The 23,683-nt window shown below is 44.3% G+C and overlaps 1 protein-coding gene across 3 annotated transcripts in view; it reads left to right on the forward strand.

Annotated features, from left to right (window-relative positions):
• The window catches only part of LOC126272357 (probable cytochrome P450 6a13), a 75,567-nt gene that overhangs the window by 38,402 nt on the left and 13,482 nt on the right, over positions 1-23,683 (forward strand). For all 3 annotated transcript variants that reach the window (XM_049975168.1, XM_049975166.1, XM_049975167.1), the window contains 3 exons: positions 1,135-1,397; positions 7,364-7,557; positions 20,995-21,216. In XM_049975168.1, coding sequence (XP_049831125.1) covers positions 1,135-1,397; positions 7,364-7,557; positions 20,995-21,216 — 679 coding nt within the window. The remainder of the gene's footprint in view (positions 1-1,134; positions 1,398-7,363; positions 7,558-20,994; positions 21,217-23,683) is intronic.

A 23,683-nucleotide genomic window follows, 5' to 3' on the forward strand; every position in this document is an offset into this window, starting at 1 on the left:
TTGCTCAACACGTGGGGCATGAGTTCTCCACAGTACATCGATGTTGTCGCCAGTGGTCGGCGGAAGGTGCACGTGCCCGTCGACCTGGGACCGGACCGCAGCGACGCACGGATGCATGCCAAGACTGTAGGATCCTACGCAGTGCCGTAGGGGACCGCACCGCCACTTCCCAGCAAATTAGGGACACTGTTGCTCCTAGGGTATCGGCGAGGACCATTCGCAACCGTCTCCATGAAGCTGTGCTACGGTCCCGCACACCGTTAGGCCGTCTTCCGCTCACGCTCCATCATTGTGCAGCCCGCCTCCAGGCGTGAATGGAGGGACGAATGGAGACGTGTCGTCTTCAGCGATGAGACTCGCTTCTGCCTTGGTGCCAATGATGGTCGTATGCGTGTTTGGAGCCGTGCAGGTGAGCGCCACAATCAGGACTGCATACGACCGAGCCACACAGGGCCAACACCCGACATCATGGTGTGGGGAGCGATCTCCTACACTGGCCGTACACCTCTGGTGATCGTCGAGGGGACACTGAATAGTGCACGGTACATCCAAACCGTCATCGAACCCATCGTTCTACCATTCCTAGACGGGCAAGGGAACATGCTGTTCCAACAGGACAATGCACGTCCGCATGTATCCCGTGCCACCCAACGTGCTCCAGAAGGTGTAAGTCAACTACCCTGGCCAGCAAGATCTCCGGATCTGTCCCCCATTGAGCATGTTTGGGACTGGATGAAGCGTCGTCTCACGCAGTCTGCACGTCCAGCACGAACGCTGGTCCAACTGAGGCGCCAGGTGGAAATGGCATGGCAAGCCGTTCCACAGGACTACATCCAGCATCTCTACGATCGTCTCCATGGGAGAATAGCAGCCTGCATTGCTGCGAAAGGTGGATATACACTGTGCTAGTGCCGACATTGTGCATGCTCTGTTGCCTGTGCCTATGTGCCTGTGGTTCTGTCAGTGTGATCATGTGATGTATCTGACCCCAGGAATGTGTCAATAAAGTTTCCCCTTCCTGGGACAATGAATTCACGGTGTTCTTATTTCAATTTCCAGGAGTGTACATTTGGCTAAGTCTCTCGACGCTTACAATAGATGTTTCCATTGTACAAACTGATTTCAATCTTGCAGACGATGCAGGACTGTGGCCGGGAGATGCTGGAGGTACTGGAGGAGTCGGCACGCCGAGGCGAGGTGTTGGAAATGAGGGAGGTGTCCGCCAGGTACGCCACTGACGTCATCGCGTCGGTCGCCTTCGGCGTGGAGTGCAACTGCCAGAGGAACCCGGAGGCCGAGTTCCGACAGTGGGGGCGCAAGGTGTTCCAGCCCAGCCTCAAGAACAGATTTTCCATGTTCATGCACGATTTCTTCCCTACTCTGGCCAAGCTGTTGGGGTAAGACTCTCACTTGCTCCTTACTGCGTCTATTAGTGCTCATTTACACGTTCTGGAAAGCACACTACAAGGCCCACGGTAAAACCAAAGAGAAAAGTCGTGTATGGTTAGACATGCGCAAAGCGCACAACAGCACTACACACACACCATGGATAGAACTAGCATGGGGTCGAGGGATAAAAAGAAATCTGAAACTCTTGCTGTCTCTGTGGCACTGCATTATACACTAGAGCCAAACAAACCGGCACACATGCTTACTATCGTGTAGGGCCCTCAGGCACGCAGAAGTGTCGCAACACGACGTGGCATGGACTCGTGCAGTGGTGGTGGAGGGAATTGACACCATGAATCCCACAGGGCTGTCCATAAATCCGTAAGAGTACGACTGGGTGGAGATCTTTTCTGAAAAGCACGTTGCAAGGCATCCCAGATATGCTTAATAATGTTCATGTCTGGGGAGTTTGGTGACCTGCGGAAGTGTTTAAACTCAGAAGCGTGTTCCTGGAGCCACTCTGTAGCGTTTCTGGACGTGTGGGGTCTCGCATTGTCCTGCTGGAATAGCCAAAATCCGTCGGAATGCACAGTGGACATGAATGGATGTAGAAAGGATGCTTACGTACATGTCATCCGTCACAGTCGTATCTAGACGTAACAGGGGTCCCATATCACTCGAACTACACACGATCCACATCATTACACAGCCTCCACCAACATGAACAGTCCCCTGATGACATGCAGGGTCCATGGATTCATGAAGTTGTCTCCATACCCGTACACATCCATCCGTTCAATAAAATCATAAATGAGACTGGTCCAACCAGACAATATGTTTCCAGTCATCAACAGTTCAACGTCGGTGATGACGGGCCCAGGCGAGGCGTAAAGTTTTGTGTCGTGCAGCCATCAAGGATACACGACTGGGCCTTCGGCTCCGAAAGCCGATGATGTTTCGTTGAATGGTTGGCACGCTGACTCTCGTTGACTGCCCAGTATTGAAATCTGCAGCAATTTGCGGAAGTGTTGTTGCACTTGGGTCACGCTGAACGATTCTCTTCAGTCGTCGTTGGTCCTGTTCTTGCAGGATCTTTCTGCGGCCGTAGTGATGTCAGAGATTTGATGTTTTGCCGGACTGCTGCTATTCACGTTGCACTCGTCAAATGGTCATACGGGGAAGTTCCCACTTCATCGCTACCTCAGAGATGCTGTGTCCCGTCGCTCGTGCGCTGACTATAACACCACGTTCAGACTCTCTTAATCTTGATAACCTGTCATTGTAGAAGCAGTAACCGATCTAACAACTGTGCCAGACACTTGTCTTGCATAGGCTTTGCCGACCCCAGCACCGTATTCTGCCACTTTTCATGTCTCTGTATTTTAATACGCATGCCTGTACCAGCTTCTGTTGCACCTCAGTGTATATCGTGGCAGGGAACAACGCCAAAGAAAGAAAACGGACGTTGTGGGCGAAAAAATGGACGATCAGACGGAAAGGGAGGAGCAGCATCATATTCCTTCGAAAATAACTTCTTTGTCAGGACAAATACTCGTTTAGAAATTAGCTGAAAATGAACAAGAATTATAATCGATTCCTACAGGACCCTGCGCAACGGAAATTAAAGTAGCAGGATACTGCGATAATTACTTCGTATAAGAAGTTATCGGTTACTCAAATATTCCTTCTCACTGGTGAACTGAAGTCGGTCGAGAAACTATACTTTTGATGCGAGAACATCCTCACTGCCAAGAACACTTCTATTCACGGTCTCGATTTTTAGTAGTGCTGCGAACGCAGAATTTTTACTTTTTTAATTTACTCCACTGTTGTCTGCGGCCTACGCTATTAACATAAAGCATATTTTGTTTAATGCTCTATCACCTTTGCCCATGGTGTGATAATGTTAACTCCTGATGACAAAAAGACACGGCTTCATTTCGTATTGTTCAAGTAAAACACACGACGGTTGATTTTTTTCGAAACCATGTTGTGTGCTTTCTACGGGAGCTTCTTTTTGTTGCAACGTGCAGCAATAGGTTGTGTGTAGCGATTTAAGGCAGTCCGCACAACTCCGTAGTCTCTTGTGCACTTGCAGTGTGCGTCTCGTCTTCACATGACAGACATGTGTGTGAAATCTTCTGGGACTTAACTGCTAAAGGTCACCAGTCCCTAAGCTTACACACTACTTAACCTAAATTATCCTAAGGTTGAACACACACACACACCCATGCCCGAGGGAGGACTCGAGCCTCCGCCGGGATCAGCAGCACAGTCCATGCGTGCAGAGGCCTAGACTGCTCGGCTAGTCCCTCGCGGCCATGACAGACAGTGGTAGGGAACTTACATAGGCTACGAGGTTTACTTACACGTTGTGGCAGAGAGGAGGAAGGCACCGTCCACGTTGCCAAATCTTACGAAGTGTTGCTGCAAATAACAACGATTAAAAATTGCGTGCCACTGAAGTGTGGCCACGTTGCAATTTGCAGGACACCATTTATGGGAGAAGCTAGTGTCACTCGAAGCTTACTGGCAACGGATGCCGAAATAACGTGTCTTCCATAAAACTCTATTCGACCACGAAGCTCGATTGGAGTCGACAAATGAAGAACATTGGAAATACCATATCGGATTTGGCCGTTTATACTTATGCATTTGGTTGTTTTCCTATTACAAATTGTACCTTTTGACAGGATGCGATTTCAAGCAACAGAGTATTGGAAGTTTGTCACTAACATTTGCTAGTGATGCGATTTTTACTCTCTCGGCACGAAAACTGAAAGTTTTGCACGGTATGTAGGCATAAAAAAATGGTTGGTCACCAAAGGAAAATAACGCAGTGTACATTGTTGCATTAATTCTAGAAAATTGGTAATAAAATACGATCATTTATTGGACAGAATTGAAATAAGTTGAAGGACTAACACTGATCACTTACGGTCTCTTTCAGCACTTAACGACTATGCGATGTGCTATGCAATAAGACTTCCTGCGCTACAACTACACACTGTACACTGAACAGGCAACTCATCATGACCACTACCCCTCGCGACGTCGGTTGCCTCCTGGTGGCTTTGCGGGCACGTGACACGGTAACAAAACTATCTAAGCAGAACAGACATGGATGGGGGATCACCCTGGAAAAGATATGGCCTTTGTGTTGCCGTGTGACTAGGTCCTCCTGTTGGGTAGACCGTTCACCGGGTGCAAATCTTACGATTTGACGCCATTTGGGCGACTTGCGCGTCCAAGGGGATGAAATTATAATGATGATGAGGGCAACACAAGACCCAGTCCCTGAGGGGAGAAAATCTCCGACCCAGCCGGGAATCGAACCCGGGCTCTTAGGACTGACACTCTGTCGCGCTGACCACTCAGCTACCGGGGGCGGACAGGATATGGGCTGCAAATGGGGAAATCCATTGAGACAAATGACTTTGACAAAGGGCAGATTACTCTTGCGCGGAGCCTGTGAACGAGTATCTCGAAAACGGCACAGCTGGACGAATGTTAACGAGCTACTGTCGTGAGCATCTACGGAAAGAGGTAGGACAGTGAAACTCCACTAGGCGCCAAATGGTTGGACGTCCACGACTCTTCCCAGAACGTGGGATTTGGAGGCTTGTTTGGTCTGTAAAGTACGGTAGATGGTGATCTGTGGCATCTCTGCCAAAAGAGAGCAATGCGGAGTTTCGGAGCACATAGTTCACCGTTCATTGTTGAACATGAAGCTTTGCAGCATACCACCCCTACGTGTTCACATGTTGACCAAGCGACATCGTCAGTTACGATTTCAGGGGGCTCTGGACTATCGGGATTCAAACTATCGATCAATGGAAACGTGTCGGCTCTTGGAATAAATCACATTTTTGCTACTCTAGGTCGACGGTCATCTTCACAAACGCCGTCACCGAGATGAACAGTGGCTCGAAACGTGCACTGCGCCACGGATGCAGGCTTGTGGGAGCAGTTATGCTGTGGCAGACATTCTCCTGCACTTGCATGGTACGTGTGGTAGTAATCGAAGACACACTGATAGCTGTGAACTACTTGCTTCCCTTCATGTTTGAAGTCTTTCTCAGCAGTGTCATTGTCCGTATCTCGGAACCAGAACGGTGCTACAGTGGTTTGAAAAGCATTATAGTGAACTCACGTTGATGTCTCGGCGACCAAATTCGCCAGATGTAAGTCCTACGGAATCCGATTCGCAATCGGGTGCCATCACAGCTTACGCAAATCAGCGGCTCTATATTTACAGGAATTACGTACCTGTACGGAGACATCTAATGTCATATATCTCCAAACACCTACCAACATACTATCGGACCCCTGACACCCAGACTCAGTGATGTATTTCTTTCCAAAGACGGACAAACAAGCTTGTAAGCAGGCGGCAATAGTATTTGGTTAATTGGTGTTTAACTTGAGACTACCACACTTACACCATACTTTCCACACCACTCGTCGCCGTAGTCTTCAGTATCGTAATGATTTCAGGAGAGCATACATGTTTATTACTAAAAACTTGGCAAAAATGTCATGCAGACTGTAATATCCTGCCCACTCGTCTAATATAGGGTGCCTAGGAAGCTGATTTCTCGGATCACTAGGCAACAACTCAAGCAAATCGTATTAATGGAGTTTATTACAGTAAGTTAAACTGACAATACTTAATACTCTAATTTCCGTTATATTTGAATGGTGATCATTGCGCGATTTGAAAGTTGGTGGTAATAATATATGCTCTGCATCCCCGGCGAATTTTGGAATTTAGTAAGCAGCCCCTTCAGTTAAGGGCGTCGTATATCTGCAAGTGCATCCCACTTGAAACTTTCTATGAGATCTGTAACGCTCTTGCGATGGCTAAATGTACCAGTCTCAAATCTTGCTGGTCTTCTTTGGAACTTTTCAATCTCTTTAATGAAACCCAACTGGTAAGGGTCCCACACAGACGAACAATACTCTAAGCCTGGACGAACTAACGTATTGTAAGCAATTTCCTTTGTTGAAAGACTGCATAGCTTCAGGATTCTACCAGTAAACCGCAATCTAGAGTTTTCCTTGCCCGTTACTTGTGTAATCTGATCATTCCATTTGAGGTCGTTTCGAATGGTCACACCCAGCTACTTGACAGATGGTACCGCTTCCAAAGACTGGGCATTTATTTTATACTCGTACGTTAATGGGGATTTTCGCCTTGTTATACGCAGTAGGTTACACTTACTAATATTGAGAGATAACTGCCAGTCATTACACCACGCATTTATTTTCTGCAATTCCTCATTGATTTGTTCGCAACTTTCATGTGATACTACTTTGCTGTAGAGTACAGCATCATCGCCAAGCAGTCTAATGCCGCTGTCAATACCATCAACCAGATCGTTTATGTAAATCGTAAAAAGCAGCGGACCTATTACGCTGCCCTGGAGTACACTTGAAGTTACGTTTGTTTCTGTTGAAGTCACCCCATTCAGGACGACATACTGCTCTCTTTCTGTGAGAAAACTTTCTGTCCAACTTTACTTTCTACTGGCAAATCCGGGACAGTAGTCTCATTTTAGAGCAATTTGTAGGTATCGTTCGTTTCAAATGTTAAAATAAACAGAAAGTAACTAAGTAGCTAAACAGTCACTTTTAATTTGAGTTCAGTTGTTACTTTACGTCCTTTTGTAAATAGGAAAGAATGCTACGGAAACAACATTTCCATTTTTCGACCTACACTCTCGTTTAGCTATATGAACTGTCTCCGTTGATGTACACCAACGCCTGTAAACAGCTTAGGGTCTTGATTTACTTATCATTTCACTCTTGTTAAGGGCGTTTCCTGATTCCACAGTGATTAGTCAAACTTTAGTTAAATCGAAAAGTCAATTATTAGAAGTTTCCGTTAGGTATTTGTAACTTCGATTTCTCGAGAGTTGACTTTATTGTACTACATCACCTGCAGATGTGGTGATTTCGCTCTTACTTTCAGGATTGGTGGCGGAACGGAGGAAGTGTCGCAGTTCTTCCGAAGCATGGTGAGAGAGACGGTGGAGCACCGTGAGAAGAACAGCGTGACACGCAACGACTTCATGCACCTGCTGATACAGCTCAAGAACAGGGGCTTCGTTGACGAGGAGAAGGCGCATGCTGCCACGGATCAAAACACGGAGGTCGACAACTGGAGTGAGTTTAGGTTCACTAGAAAGCCACATGGATACCCACAATCTGATCTTTGAGACAGTATTACATAACAAGCAAAGATTTTTATATTAATCAAATTAGAAGTAGCTCACATAAAAGAACTGTATTTTAATGAAGCTAAAATATATAAAAGTTTCCTAGTCATACAAATATATCCTGGCATGTTAAGCACAGAACGTTACCGCCCGCAGCTCGTGGTCGTGCGGTAGCGTTCTCGCTTCCTAACCCCGGATTCCCGGGTTCGATTCCCGGCGGGGTCAGGGATTTTCTCTGCCTCGTGATGGCTGGGTGTTGTGTGATGTCCTTAGGTTAGTTAGGTTTAAGTAGTTCTAAGTTCTAGGGGACTGATGACCATAGATGTTAAGTCCCATAGTGCTCAGAGCCATTTGAACCATTTGAACCATTTGAACAAGAACGTTACCACAGCTTCGTTGAATCAAATTTCGTCCTTCGTCACGAATATAGTCACAGATCTGATCTATTAATATCACTGAAACGCATAATATCCATATTTCTGTATCGTAATTACTGCAGGTGTAAATTGTGAGGATAACATGCCACTCTTCATATCTACAGGTCAGAAACGTACAGCAGAGATGTCCTACCACTACATTTTGTAATCCTATGGTTAGTTCTGTACTACCATCAACAATATCTAATTCTGAAACCTCTCCACTCCCCACTGATCCAGCCGTGTTTCAGTATATTTCGCCGCGCGGGATTAGCCGAGCGCTCTAAGGCGCTGCAGTTATGGACTGCGCAGCTGGTACCGGCGGAGGTTCGAGTCCTCCCTCGGGCATGGGTGTATGTGTTTGTCCTTAGGACAATTTAGGTTAAGTAGTGTGTAAGTTTAGGGACTGATGACCTTAGCAGTTAAGTCGCATAAGATTTCAGACACATTTGAATATTTTCAGTATATTTCGGTTATATTCCCTTAATACAAGGATCGAACGCAGACTACCTGGCGTCATCCGTGTGTTTAAGAGTTCTCATATTTACCACTTTCTAGCTTATTTGGAACCCATTTATGATCTCATCATCGTCTCATTTCGAAACATCTTACTCTGCTTTCCATTACTTCACCTGGGATAGATCCCATTCTGACTCTGCTACGATTTTGTACGCATGGGACACTGATGTTATGTTACTAGGGCTCTTCTTCCTCTTAGTCTGTTTTTTACGTACACCAGTTACATATTTTAACATGATGTTTGTCAAGTGGCTAATATTCATTTACACACACGCCAGTAACAAAGAGCTAAACGAAATCAATATGGTTCAAATGGCTCTGAGCACTATGGGACTTAACATCTCAGGTCATCAGTCCCCTAGAACTTAGAACTACTTAAACCTAACTAACCTAAGGACATCACACACACCCATGCCCGAGGCAGGATTCGAACCTGCGACCGTAGCTGTCGCGCGGTTCCGGACTGGAGCGCCTAGAACCACGTGGCCACCGCGGTCGGCAAACGAAATCAATAGCTGGGACGAAATGGTACACTTAGAAATTAATTTGAGTTTAGTCAGTCTAAATTAGTTTACATACTTGAATGTTCCGTAGACGATATTTACAACTTCTCACAATGGTGTTGAACGAGTCAGTAGGTTTAAAGTGTTATACATTTTCTCACTGAAAACATGGGTATGTGCAGACCATTTACGTAACTAGATTTTTAATTTTATCTGAACCTACAAAAATTAAAATCTAATAAAATTATATAGGTATATAGATGTATTACCTTACCAGATAACAGGTGATGTCCCAAAACCGGAGTCGAGGTGGGTAATGATGAATATACATTATTCAGAAAGCGCGACACATCAACAAGTCTACAACGTATCATAGCTCAGACTGTAATGCTTTCTTTCACTCGCCAACAATTAGTGTGCTGACATCTTGGATATTCGGGAATCCAGCCGGATGTTCGCGTCGTTCTCGCACGATATTTCAACAGCTTGCCTCGCTGTCTTCTTCAGGTGCTACCTGAGACTGGTCCTTGGGTCGATCGAGTCCAGTATTTATGCCTGGGAGGAGCTGGGCGTTCCCTAATCGGTCCGCGCCGAGTCGAGTGTTCCATCTGTGGTCCGCGCCCGCCAGACTCGGCTTCAACGGACCCCTCCAGTCGCGGATGTTCCGACTGCCGTCGGCGCCGGTTTTGGCCGTCCTCAACGGTTGTGGTTGTCATTTGAGGTGTGTCAGACCCGATATGAGATGTTAGGTACTCTATCTCATGACTGTTACTACGGTTTCCACTTCTGTTGTGCTTGGGTAGCTCAGATGGTAGAGCACTTACCGGCGAAAGGCAAAGGTCCCGAGTTCAAGTCTCGGTCCAACACACAGTTTTAATCTGCCAGGAAGTTTCAAGTCTTGAGAAACAGTTTCTTAGTATCAGTCTAGGAACTCTCACAAGAATTTTGTAAATTTATGTGCATAATATTTAGCAATTTTTACGTCACAAAAATTTAAATAAATTTGACAGTGATGCACGTTGACACTTTTGTAGCAAAGGAAGTTGTGGTGTAGTATGTATAAAGTATACAGCAAATTTCACCTTTTTATATGCAATGGTTCAGCAGAAAATGTTCCTTATACACTGGAAAATAAATGTTGCATTTATGCCAGAGACAAGTACGTTAATGTTGGTTATGACCATACACTTCGTATTTTTGGTCTTGATGTACCTCTTTTCTTCTATTCTGATCCTTCTGACATGCTCTTTCTGGTAATATCCTTCGTAGACATTTCAGGACTAACATTACGCACATCAGTCTTCTTCAACAGATTTCTGTGAAGCAAACTGAATCAAATTCCAATCTCAAAAGGGTCCTGGCTCTGGGATCTTTACCATCGCTGAACAGCTGACAAGCATCATATGAGTAAATTTTAGCAATAGTAAATGCATAAAATGTTATCTTCAGGCGTTTCTTCAAAATGAGGTTATTACAGCTTGCATTCAGGTAGTGTGTTCCAACACGTGTATATTTCTTTAATAGATCGTAATTAATCTCATCTTAAATGGGCCAACAGCGTTTTATTCTGTACAGGTGCCTTTTCTGATGGCAGTAAATGATAAAATAATGCAAACAATAACAGAGTCGTGGAGCAAAGGATGCATGTCACTGGGTTGAAACAAGATAGCTTTTACATCATTTGCAGCACGAATTAAACTCTGAAAGCTGGACACAATATTTCTAACATACTACAAAACTATCTGGTGGCAAAAAAATTTCAAAATTTTTGACCAATTTTACGTACATCCCCTTTTATTAGAATGACAGATGCATGTGTGCCTCTCTTAATAAATCTGAAGTGTCCTGCGCAGCTGCAGCATCAGCTGGACCATGTCATCCTGTAGCATGATGTGTTCATAGTGTCGAACCACTTTTTGTCTACAAAGATCTTGGACTCCCAAGTGTGGACGGGAGGTGGCACGTTGTTATGTCGAATGTGGTCCTTTACCTGCTGAACCAGTGCAGGTATGTCCATTTGTTCGGGTCTTGAATGGGTAGAACAAAATCAGTAGGAAGTAACAGAGATTCTATGTATAGTATCTCGGTGACGGACATTTACAAATCCCCCTTGAAAGTGGTTCAGACGCCTGCTAAATAGTACCGATTTTAATGCTTCGTTTCACAACCTGCCATGGCACATAACGGCGACAATGAGAATCGTATGCCACCTCTCGACTAGCCCATTACTCAGGGGTGATAGACTGTAGAGCTGTTGCATTGATTCCAGAGAGGTTACACAGTGTGACAAACTGTTCCAACTCAAACTGCTGGCGCTTATCTGTTGTTATGACGTCTGTTGCGACGAAAAGCACTATCCACATTTCTGCAACGGCACAGGCATTAGACTTTGCTGTGATGCCACTGAAGGGGACCACTTCCTTCCACTGGGGCACTCTGCCGTGAAGAATCTATACTTGAAGCCCTCTGGCTCTGGGAGAAAGGTAACGAGATCAATGTGTACATGGCAGAAGCGAGATTTCGGAATTTAAAAACGACGTAATCATGGTTATGCACGTCTTCCGACTTTATCACATTGGCATGGTGCACATGCCTGTGCTCAGGTGTGGCAGTCTGTTGATGCTGGGTCACACAAAGCATTCTATAATTATCCCGACTGGCGGTCTGACACCCTGAACGGACTGGCTGTGGAATTGGTCAAAAACTGCATCCTACATTGTTTGTGGCACGAAGGGCCATATCCTGGTGAGAGAGATGACACAAAGGATCGTCGTTTCCGTCACCGGACTGGGGCATTCGATCTATGAGCCGGTAGCGTCTTTTCATATCAGTTTTGCGATGCTTGCATCGTTGCACTGGTCGATGGCTACCTTCTCATAATCGAATTGGAAGGAGTTGAGATTCACTCGCGATAAATGCTCAGCGATGAAATTGTCAGCCCCGTGTAGGTGGCGGAAATCCATAGTGTACTGAGCAACAAGATCCATGTGTCGGTAGCTCTAGGGGCTGATGTCCTTTGACGGATGCTGTATGGCATCGACAAGTGGTTTATGGTCTGTCATACGTCAGTATCTTCACAGAAGTATCTCACTCTGCCTCGTAAGTGGCAAGATGTTCTCGGTCAAAGGGCGGCCATTTGAACTGAGAGGATGTAAGTTTCCATGAGAAGAATTATAATGGGCTGTGCCTCCCCAGCCATTAGCTGTTGCAGTACGGCGCCAATAGCAGTGTGCTTGTGTCAGTGATGTCTGTGAGTTGCGTGTCTGTAATGGGGTGGGCCAACGTGACGGCAAGTACAAGGCCATCCTTCGTTATCATGAATTCATCCTTCATCTTTGCAATCCACTGAGTCCTCCTTCTACCTTCCTTGTTAGGTCCTACAAATACGTTGGTGAGGGTTGATTCTAAAGCCGCTGCTTGTGATACCGGTAAAAGTTCAAAATTCCTAAGAATCGATGGAGCTCATCGTAATTGTAGGGGAGGGGAAGCTGTCTTACGTTGTTGATTAGGCCTGGGGTCAGTCTGATCCTTGCAGAGGCAACTATGTGCCAGAGGAAGGTAACTTACGTCTTCTGTAACTGATCATTGTCCTTATTGATCAACACACCTCTATCTTTTAAGGCAGTGAGAACTTGTTCCAGGTGTCAGTTGTGGCTTTTGGGGAATAGCTGGACAACGTTATCCAAATAGGCGTAGCAGAAATCATACCGAAGTAGTATCACATCAATGAAGACCTGCCGCATCTGAGCTGCAGTCTACTACCCTTATGGCATGAAAAGATACTCAATGAGACATAACAGTGTGATAATCCCAATTTTTATGATATTGTCTTGGTGTGTGGGGATTTGTAGGTAATCTTCTTTACAATCAGTCGCACTGAATGAAGTGTCACCCACTAGTGAGTGTATGAACTCGTGTGTGTTGGATACCAGGCAGCTGTCTTAGACTATAGTCACCATACAGTCTGGAAGTTCCATTTTTCTTCGCTACTAATTTGATCAGCGACACTCATGGGTGTTGGACGGTGAACTATGCCTGCCTGTAACAGTTCGTCAATGATCACCTTAATAGCACTGAAGTTAGCGGAGGCCAGTTGGTACGCCTTGTGGTGTACTGGCGATCCGTCGGTTGATAGTCTACGATGCACCACGCCGTTAATTGTGTATCGCACAATCTTACACCTTTGTGTGAGGTAGAGTAATGAAGGTCGTGAAATCTATGTCCAAAGCGCTGCACGTAGAGACAGAGTTTGCTGCCCTAACCTTTGCTTGTGCTTCACAGTGATTCGTTGGCCGTGCAACCGCTGGATGTGTGGGTGGATGAGTATGGTTGGTCGGTGAGAGCAATGCCAACTGCTCTCTCTCACATTCGTCAGAGTAGCAGGTGCTTGAGATGACCTTGAGGTGCTTGTGTGTTAATGCAAGTACGACAGATGAGTCCTCAGAGAACTGTGTTCTTGCGGAGCGCTTCAGAAATTGCACAGCAGCCATTGTAGAGCTGATGTGCCGGCAGTAGTTTTTCTTCCGTTGTTACACATTGCCTCAGAGTGTTAATGTACTCAAAATAGGCGTCCTTCTGCATGGATGATCAGGGTGTTGTGTTGTGTAGGTAAGGAATTGTCAGAGCGAATAGTCCTGGGATGCGGTGACACGTATCGCAGTGCAGAAGTGAAGCACATTGTATGTTTAGAGATGCAAGTGATGCAGGAACTCAGTTCCCACTATCGGTTCTGTGACGTTTGTGACATAAAAGGTCCATGTGAGTCGGTAATGAGGTCATAGTTGTACCTTGCGGGTAGCAGATCCATACATTATTAGCCATTTGAAATTGTAGTACTGACGTTTTTTGTCGAATGTTGGTGTGTTCTCCTTTGGTACTGTGCTAATGTCACATCTGCTGTCCACAAAAAAGTCCTTTCCTTCATTGAGGCAAAAGATGTACTGTTGGCCTCCCAGATGTGTGGTTGAAGGCGTGTGTGCTTGAGTCACCTGTGGTGACTGTCGGTGACCTTGACAGTACAATGTGAGCCATTGGACCTATTACAGCCTGCATCGGGAGTTCAGGAACGCATATGGGTCGTGACATTTACGTGTGATGGGACCAAACTGTCAATGGTACCAGCATATCTACGGCCTTCAGGTGTCTGAGGTGCCGTAGCCTTGTTGCAAGATTGATGTGGTGTGTGGCCTGCTAGTTGCTCTTTTGACATGAGGGGTAGTGACGTCCTCATCGTGCGTAGTCGTGGAGAATCGAATCGGGTCGCTTGGCAGGGTGCCCACTGTGGTCGCATATTGTGTGGAGTGGAATTATTCGCGGTGTTAATTTTCTAGCAGTGCAGTAGCACTGTAAGAATTCTGTCCAATAGAGGAAACCATTTTTCCAGGGATCCAACTTTGTGTGATATAATTGCCAGATGTAGTTGTGGCTGAATCTTAGCAGCCCAGAGTGTCCGAAGGGCAGCATCCGGTAAGCGGTTAATGTTAGGCGTAGCTCGAAGTCATCGCCAAAACTGATATGGTATTCCATTAGCCAACTGTCCGTCATGGATAGCTTGTTTTAACTGCCGCTGTCCAATGTCGTAATAGTGCGAATTTGGCTGCGTCGTTCCTGTTGTCGGTAGGCAGTGCTAGTATAACGTCACTAATTAGGCCAACGTGTTTTGCCAAATGACATATGAGGGTGACAAATGAGTATCGTCATCTGAAATGCGTAATGAACTGGATACATACTCAACAGTGGCGAACCATAAAGTGGGCCATTTTGGTCGAAACGGTTGCAGTTTCAGCTGGGCGCTGTGTCTGTGAGGTGGGTAATGACCGTACTGTGCCTCAGTTACGGTCGGTCAAGCAAGTATCAGTGACGAGAGACCTTGCCGAGATTGTGGGTTGGTAGGAAACACAGCTCCCGAGTATTCGGAGTGGCCATCCATTTGAGTTGGTGCGTAGGAAGTGGCGAATGTCCAGTCACATTACGTGGTGTGGACGTCGAAATGCCTCGAAAAGCTCACCACAGTTTGAAATAATTTCTGCTTGCTGATTTTGGGCACGTCATTGTAAATTTGCGGTAGATTCCTGTTTGAAGTACAGCAAGTTGTCTGTTTGCCGCCATTGTCACAGCATAGTAGGAGTTGTGTTGGTTGGTAACATGACACTCTTAGCCATGGTAGACTCATGTTTTATTACAGGTCGATGATCCACCCAGTGATTGCACTGTCAGTACACTTTACTCGCTTTAATCCCAGATGTGACGTTCCTTGTAGCTGGCAGAGGTCTATTCACAACAAAAGATGGCCGATTTGGTAATGTGCATTAAAACGATTCAAATGAAAATTTGTACAACCCGTTTCAAGTTTGATGTGGGGTCACCACCCTGGATGTATTTCACCACCGGGTGACGAGGACGTCCTAATAACGGAGCCGAGACAGCTGATAGCGAATTTGCTTTATTCACAAAGCACGATACTACAATATGTGTACATCGTATCATGACGAGCAGTGCACTGCTCTGTTTGACTCGCTAGTTGATGTTCCTCTTTTCTCTGGCCAGTCATAACTGTCGCTATCGATGCCCCCGAAGGTAACACCCATTCAGAAATTCGTCTATGAAGTATAAACAGTTCTCAAGCAGAAATTATTTAAATTTGTTTCTAAGGCTTTGTCGGCCATTACCTTCACTTCACAAGAGAGTTGCCCAGATATATTTTTGTAGTTGCAAACTTTGCTTCTTTCTGTTCAAGGCTAAGGTTAACCCATGGATAGAGTAGGCTCTTTTTAATTCTAGCGTTATTTTATGGATACTGCTATTATTTTCAGAGTGTCTGGTTCTTCACTTAAATTTATCAAAAGACTATACGTACTGTGAGGTTGTTAATATGCCAAGATTCTTTTTAAATAATTGTCTACATATAGCACATTTCGTTATAAGTGTGGAATTGCTTCAAAAATTATTCCTTATGACATTAATGAATGGAAGAGCGTAATTCAGTGCAAATTTATAATGTTTTCATTAGTTATCACATGCAGAGAGAATTTTGTTTAACACAATCAAAATGGTTCAAATGGCTCTGAGCACTATGGGACTCAACTGCTGTGGTCATTACTCCCCTAGAACTTAGAACTACTTAAACCTAACTAACCTAAGGACAACACACACATCCATGCCCGAGGCAGGATTCGAACCTGCAACCGTAGCAGTCGCACGGTTCCGGACTGCGCGCCTAGAACCGCGAGACCACAGCGGCCGGCTTAACACAATCGTTTGAGAAAATCTCTAGCATTCGATTTCCAATTTAAGATCTTGTCTATATGCATATACATAATATGCCCGATCGTCAGTGTTTCTTCTACTTTTTGTGTTACTCCTCCACACAAGGGGGTTAATGCAGGTATAAATGTTATACTTTATTATAGCCAGGCATCTGGTTTGCTATTCCGGATGTATGATCCTGATTTTTGTTATCGTAGAAAATCTCCGTGGCACTTGTTTGTAGTAGTTCCACTTTCCAGGTGTCTTGAGAACGAATCCACAGCTCTTCTTGTAAGTAGTTACTTTGATTATTGAGGACGCTATCGTGTATTAAGATACTTACAGAAATTGGGCGACCGATGAGGGAAAGTGCCAGTGGCAGCACTTGGTTTCAAGCTGTTGTTGTCGGCCTGCATATTAACCGCTTGCAAGATGCTATGAGAATGTATTAGTTGCCAGTACTCGCTTTAGTTGAGCCAAAATATCGGCGGTCGCAGAAAGTGTTACCTGGCCGAATTCCCGAAAGTTTTTTGAAAGTTGTATACGCCAGGAGAAACTCAGGTCTCACAACTTGACGGAAGTGTCTAAGTGATTGTTTCCGCTTCACACTCGGGGAAAATCTGGGTTGTTTCGTATTTCTATAGTGAGTCATTGAGTTTAGTCACTCTGTCTATTATCTACACAACATCTGCGACAGACATTCCCACGGAAAGTCAGATTTGGAAAGCGCACAACATTGTAGTATAAAGTCGCACTAGGTTAAGAACCAGAGTGAAGAGGTGGGACTAAAACTTTAACCACTTATTAAAGACGATTACGTTAGCGTTTTTCCGAGCACTTAGCGTGTTGTTAACTGCTTGTCGCATAACAAACTCGGGCACCAACTGCAACAAAGGAGTGTTAAACATTAGTGCAGTATTAGCTACGCGGTTCAGAGCAATGTCACAGCACTTTCCAGGTACGTTTACCCACTAACAGCTCCACAAAAAGTCTTACAAAACACGCCAATAACGGCGTGTGACACCACTTGGCCAGTGCAGCGACAGCAGTGGTAGTTAGACACATGGTGAAAAAATAAAAACTACTTACGTGTTTGGGGTAAACCCTTTTTATTTTTCGACATAGTCTCCTTTTAGACTTATACACTTCGTCCAACGCTGTTCTAATTTGTTGATCCCTTCCGAATAATAGGAATTGTCCAAGTCTGTAAAATAGCTATTAGTTTCTGCAATCACCATCTCGTTTGAATAAAATCTTTGTCCCGCCAGCCATTTCTTCAAATTGGGAAACAAATAGTAGTCCGAGGGAGCCACGTCTGGAGAATAGGGGGGATGTGAAACTAGTTGGAATCCTATTTCCATTAATTTTGCGACCACAACTTCTGAGGCGTGTGCTGGTGCATTGTCGTGATGGAAAAGGGCGTTTTTGCGGTCCAATCGCCGGCGTTTATCTTTCAGCTCGGTTTTCAAACGATCCGATAACGATGAATAATATTCACCTATAATAGTTTTACCCTTTTCCAGATAGTCGATGAGGATTATCCCTTGCGAATCCCAAAAGAGTCGCCATAACCTTTCCGGCCGAAGGAATGGTCTTCACCTTTTTTGGTGCAGATTATCCCTTGGTAACCCATTATTTAGATTGTTGTTTGATCTCTGTAGTAATGTATCCATATTTCATCCACAATGACGAAACGACCCTTAAAGTCCTGCCAGTTCTTCCTGAACAGCTCCAAACCATCCTTGCAACACTTCACACGATTCCGTTTTTGGTCAAGCGTGAGCAATCGCGCAACCCATCTGGCGGATAGCTTTCTCATGTCCAAATGTTTGTGCAAAATATTATGTACCCGTTCATTCCAGATACTCACAGCACTAGCAATCTCATGCACCTTAACTCTTCTGTCATCCATCGCCATATCATGGATCTTATGAATGACTCCTGGAATCGTAACCTCCACACGGCGTCCAGAACGTTCAGCAGCGCTTGTGGCCATATGGCCACTCCGAAAATTTTGAAACCACTTATAAACTGTTCTAATCGAAGGTGCAGAGTCACCGTAATGTTTATCAAGCTTCTCTTCAGTCTCCTGAGGCGTTTTGCCTTTCATAAAATAATGTTTAATCACCACACGAAATTCTTTTTCGTCCATTTTTTGATAGTCACTCGATTTTCTTGATTCACAAGAATGCCAAACAGAAAGAAAGAGACCAATATGGCTGAAACTCGGTGTGCGTTCTTTCCATAGATGCTACTAACTAACTATGACCTTGATACTTGCCAGTGGTGCCATATCTCGGACTTTGCACGGACTTTTCAAACGCCCCTCGCATTACCGGCCAGATTAGTCATGTAATTTATCTCCAGTCAGCACCACACTATCATGCTGCTATTAATATTTTATTGTTGATTATACTTCATGTTGGTCCTTTGTTGTACTAGGATCGTGCGTTTGGCTTGGCTAGGAAGATCGCAGTATGTTGTTTTAAAGCGGTGCCCCATACTTCGTAAGTATTCAGAAACATCATATTTCAGCTACCTAGAGCTGCTGATAAAATAGGCCAAAAGTGTGAAATTTAATGATCAATGCCTCAATGCCTCAAACAGGGCCAGTACGAGAACATTTCTGCACACAAACGACTTATCATATGCCCCCACACCTACCCATCCCTCAAGCATTAGTTACCATTCCTTGGTCACTTGGTAAGACCTGTAAATTAAAACCCCGCGAGTGTGGAAATGGATTCTCTTTTCTTTTAAAATTCGTGCTACATACATCGTCCTCTGTGAAAGAAAAAATTCTTTAACTTATTCCGGAGCTAAATACAATCCAAGAGAAGAAAAACGGCGTTCCAGTAAGGAATTATCCAAATGACACAGAAATCGATGGATGTGATGTAGAAGTACAAATAAATGATTACAATTTCAGAAATTTTGTATGATGTATTCAAGAGAAAGAGCTCAACAAACTGAGAAAGTCAGTAACGAGTTGGTTCTCTTCTGACCTTTATGCAAGCAGTTAAAAAAAAGTGTGTGAATCTTACGGGACTTAACTGATAAAGTCATCAGTCCCTAAGCTTACACACTATTTAACCTAAATTATCCTAAGGATAAACACACACCTCCATGCCCGAGGGAGGACTCGAACCTCCGCCGGGACCAGCCGCACAGTCCATGACTGCAGCGCCTGAGATCGCTCGTCCGATCCCGCGCGGCCTGCAAGCAGTTATTCGGCTTGGCATTGATTGATAATGTTACTGGATGTCGTCCTGTCCAATTGGTGCGTTAGATCGACAAAATCCCTAGCTGATTAGAGGGCCCTGACTTTAGTGTTCCAGACGCTCTCAATGAGGGAGCGATCCAGCGACCTTGCTTGCACGAAGGCAAACTCCCGCCGTGTGCGGGCGGTCATTATCTTGCAGAAATGTAAGCCCAGGTTGGCTTGCCATGAAGGGGAAGAAAACGGGGCGCAGAATATCGTACTGCTGTGGCGTAGGGGTGTCGCGGATGACAACCAAATGGGTCCTGCTGTGAAAACAAATTGCACCCTGGACCATCACTCTTGGCTGTCAGGCCGTACGATGGTCGCCAGTCAAGTCGGTATCCCACTGTTGTTCGCGTCTCCGGACAGGTATTCGGTTGACATCTCATTGACTGGAGTAAAATTGTCTTCAGTTCGTCTTCGAACTGAGCCCCGATGACTAGCGATGAAGTTTATGGAGAATACATAAATAACATGATCATATGAGCCTGTGACACTCACATCTGGGTATTAATACGTAGGACAGTAATAATTATAACATTCAGTTGACGAATTACTTACATCAAATCGAAGGCAGACGTTATTCGTTGTTCAGTTTTTGGCGCAAAATTCTCAGCAGCCAATGAGTAAGTTCCATTATTGTGCTCTCCGCACGTTTGAGGTGGGTAGCGAATTCAGCGAAGCCAGCTAATCAGTCTCTTCAGACATTATTCCGACCCGCGAGCAACGGTTGATTTTTGTCCGCACAGTCAATTATTAATTTAGTTCAACGGAATTCATCGTGTTCCGCAGATACCACAAGAATGAGAACCTTCAGGGATACGGACTGAACTGAGATATATATTAACAAAAGACAAAGAAATAATATAAACTTAATGTGTGTACCGTATTAAGGATTAACTATTAATACACTGCTTAATGCTATTCATAATGATGCCAGGTAAATTTAAGTAAATTAGACATAAAAATGCTGCTCCTTCCTCATTTATAATTGATGGCTTCTCCTTATCCGCTAGTGGTAGATTGATAATTAATTGATGCTAGTGGTAGATTGATAGTTAATTGATTACAACGGTATTTTCCAAAGAAAATATCTGCTACTCGGTTCACAGCCCCCTTTCAGAATTCTCTGGTTGTCCTGTACTCGTGCTAGGCCAATACATAATTTTTCAGTGTTCAAAAAACCATATCATCGCCACACTAATGCAAATACAGTACCCAGCAGTGAAGGCTTCCTGATTAATATGTTCACTTAACCACTTACTTTCTTTAGCTTACAAATACAAACTATCTCAGACTCTGCAAAATTGAAAGATCCTGAAAGCACAACGCTCCACATAATAAATATAAGTTGAGAGCATCACACCAGTGTAATCAGTAAAAACGTATCACTCTAATATTGAGGTTGTATTGGGTTGCTCTTCCTGTTTCCTTCTCAGAACTGTCGCTGGATGATGTGGCAGCACAGGCGTTTCTTTTCTTCCTCGCTGGATTCGAAACGTCGTCAACGACAATGAGCTTCGCGCTGTACGAGCTGGCCCTCAACCTGGACGTGCAGAAGAGACTACAGGATGAGGTGGACGCCACGATGAAGAAGAACAACGGACAGCTGACGTACGAAGCCATCTCGGAGATGTCGTACGTCGACAAGGTCGTCGCAGGTGAGTCGCCAATATCTGCAGCCATTCAGCTGAGCTACTATTATACGTGTTCCTCAGACAAGAGCCAACTACTTTGACTAATGCAGTGGCTCCCTCTCCGGGGTTAGTTACCCTTGAGGGGAAAAATGAAATTTTCTGAGGGGTAAAAACAAAAGGGTTCAGGTTTGTTTCGATCACGAAACTAAATGAACTTTAAAAGATTATTACTATTATCACTTTTCATAACACAGTAATAATGGTTACATAAGTTCCCAATAACTAAATTTGTTTTTCAAATACTAACATTAATATGTGAAACAATGTGGTGGATGTTAACAGCCGCGCTGAGTGGCCGCGCGGTTTGAGGCACCATGTCACGGATTGCGCGGCCACTCCCGCCGGAGGTTCGAGTCCTACCTCGGACATGTGTGTGTGTGTGTGTGTGTGTGTGTGTGTGTGTGTGTGTGTGTGTGTGTTCTTAGCATAAGTTAAAGTAATATGTAAGTCTAAGGGCCGATGACCTCAGCAGTTTGGTCCCTTAGGAATTCGCACACATTTGTACATTTTGAACATTTGGATGTCACAGCTTCTGAAACGACTATATAAACACCATCTTCTCCCTGTAATCCACCCATTACATACATACTCTGTACTTTGTACCATCATTCTACGACGGTAAAATGGAGGCAAACAGACCGTGTATGCTTAAATATCTCACGCAAATGGTTTCTCTGAGTTGTTGATAGTTCCCACAATGGATCAGACGTTGTTTCATTGTTTACTTCGCAATAGATAAATGAAGTAAATGGCAGTGCGACACAACAGTAACTATGTAATAGCTACTACATTCTTCTGGTTGCCTACCCACTATTATCATTCTTATTACTGTTATTATTATTTGTGGCAATGGTTGGACACAAACGGGTTTCCAGCCTGAAGTCTTCCACTGTCCGCCATTTCAGAAGTAGGGAGTCCAGCAGTCAAGTGATTAACCAACAATAAGTGTAGAGTCTTCATTTTAATTTGTTTAGTTTTAAATGGGGGTGTGAGGTCGGGACGAAGCAGATGCCTTTTGGGGGAGGTGTGCTGCAGAGCAAGCATGTCTTGTAGCAATTATCTACCCTCAATACAGACAGTTAGTTTTTCTCTCTCAGAAGGTGTTATGAGGAGCACTCGCAACCCATTAAGAATTGTTTCATTCTGTACAAAAAAGAGTTGTTAGAAATAAGCAGTACCAATTGTCTCACTGACTCATTAGTTCGCTGTTTAATAAAACACTACAAAAACGAAATATCATTTATCTTTTGTGACTTTAAAAATAAAAATATTTAAGGAAATTGTTTTCCATTCTACAGTGTCGATTATGGTGATGGCAGGGAGTAGTTTTATGGCTAGGATACTAACTAACACCTGATTACACCCAGAGAGAATGGCCTCATTAAGGTTGGGAACCACTGCTCTAATAGCGCCACATAGAAAAAATTTCAAATAACATTCAAACAGTAATGGGAGCTGTGGCACTGTATTGGATGCATACAGTTTGTTCAAACGTAATTAGTTTTACGCTATCGTGACAAATTTCAATGACACAGTCACAATGATAGCTTGTAACAGTCATTCATAACACAAACAATTATAACAATATCAAGTTATTATTCATGAATTTGTCCTTTGTTTATGTACCAAGTCTTACAAAACTAGCATTGAATATAACTAAAACGGTTATCACTATTTTTGTGTCCACCTAATAAGATAGTGCTTACTGAGTCTATCTACATCAAATAGATAAACTGCACTATTATACTGATATTCACCAGAACGATCAAAACAGTCATCTTTTACCCCCTATTACCCCAAAATAATCATCTGTCTGAATAGCATTGCCATCTTTGGCAAATCAATAGTCGGGACACTACAGTAATAGCGCAAAACTGCATTCTGGGGTTTTTTCGTAAGTTGGGGTTGCATACACTCAGGGGCAAACTTGATTTATTTATGACCCCCTCCCATTAATCTACTGTTCTGCTATATAGTTTATGGTCCGCCTGAGGGGGTCATAAACCACTTAGCAGAGGAGAGGGAGGGGTTCATAAATCGATCAAGTTTGTCCCTGAATGAATGCAAGCCACACTAACAAAACGCCCTGGAACACAGGTTGCCCTGCTACTTATTGTGAGTCAGAATGTAATTGGAGTTGAAAATATGCAAAGCTGAACTGAAAGCACTGGCAGTATGATGTGTTCTGTTTCTCATAACATCACTCCATGTTTCCTGTAATGGACAAGTGCAGTAAATCAAGGCTGACTGCTAGCACGAGCTCAACGAAATCGGGACAGGTTGCATCCCTAGTCTCAATGTTAGTTGTATTGGTTTATGGTCCATCTGAAATGCAGATAACATTGCTGCTGGCGAAAAACTTATGTGACCACGCTTAAATAAATGCAATAAACGGTAATCTTATGTAAATTTGGTCTATAAAAGAAAACAA

The sequence above is a fragment of the Schistocerca gregaria genome, chromosome 5, assembly GCF_023897955.1.
Source record: "Schistocerca gregaria isolate iqSchGreg1 chromosome 5, iqSchGreg1.2, whole genome shotgun sequence".
NCBI classification, from domain to species: domain Eukaryota; kingdom Metazoa; phylum Arthropoda; class Insecta; order Orthoptera; family Acrididae; genus Schistocerca; species Schistocerca gregaria.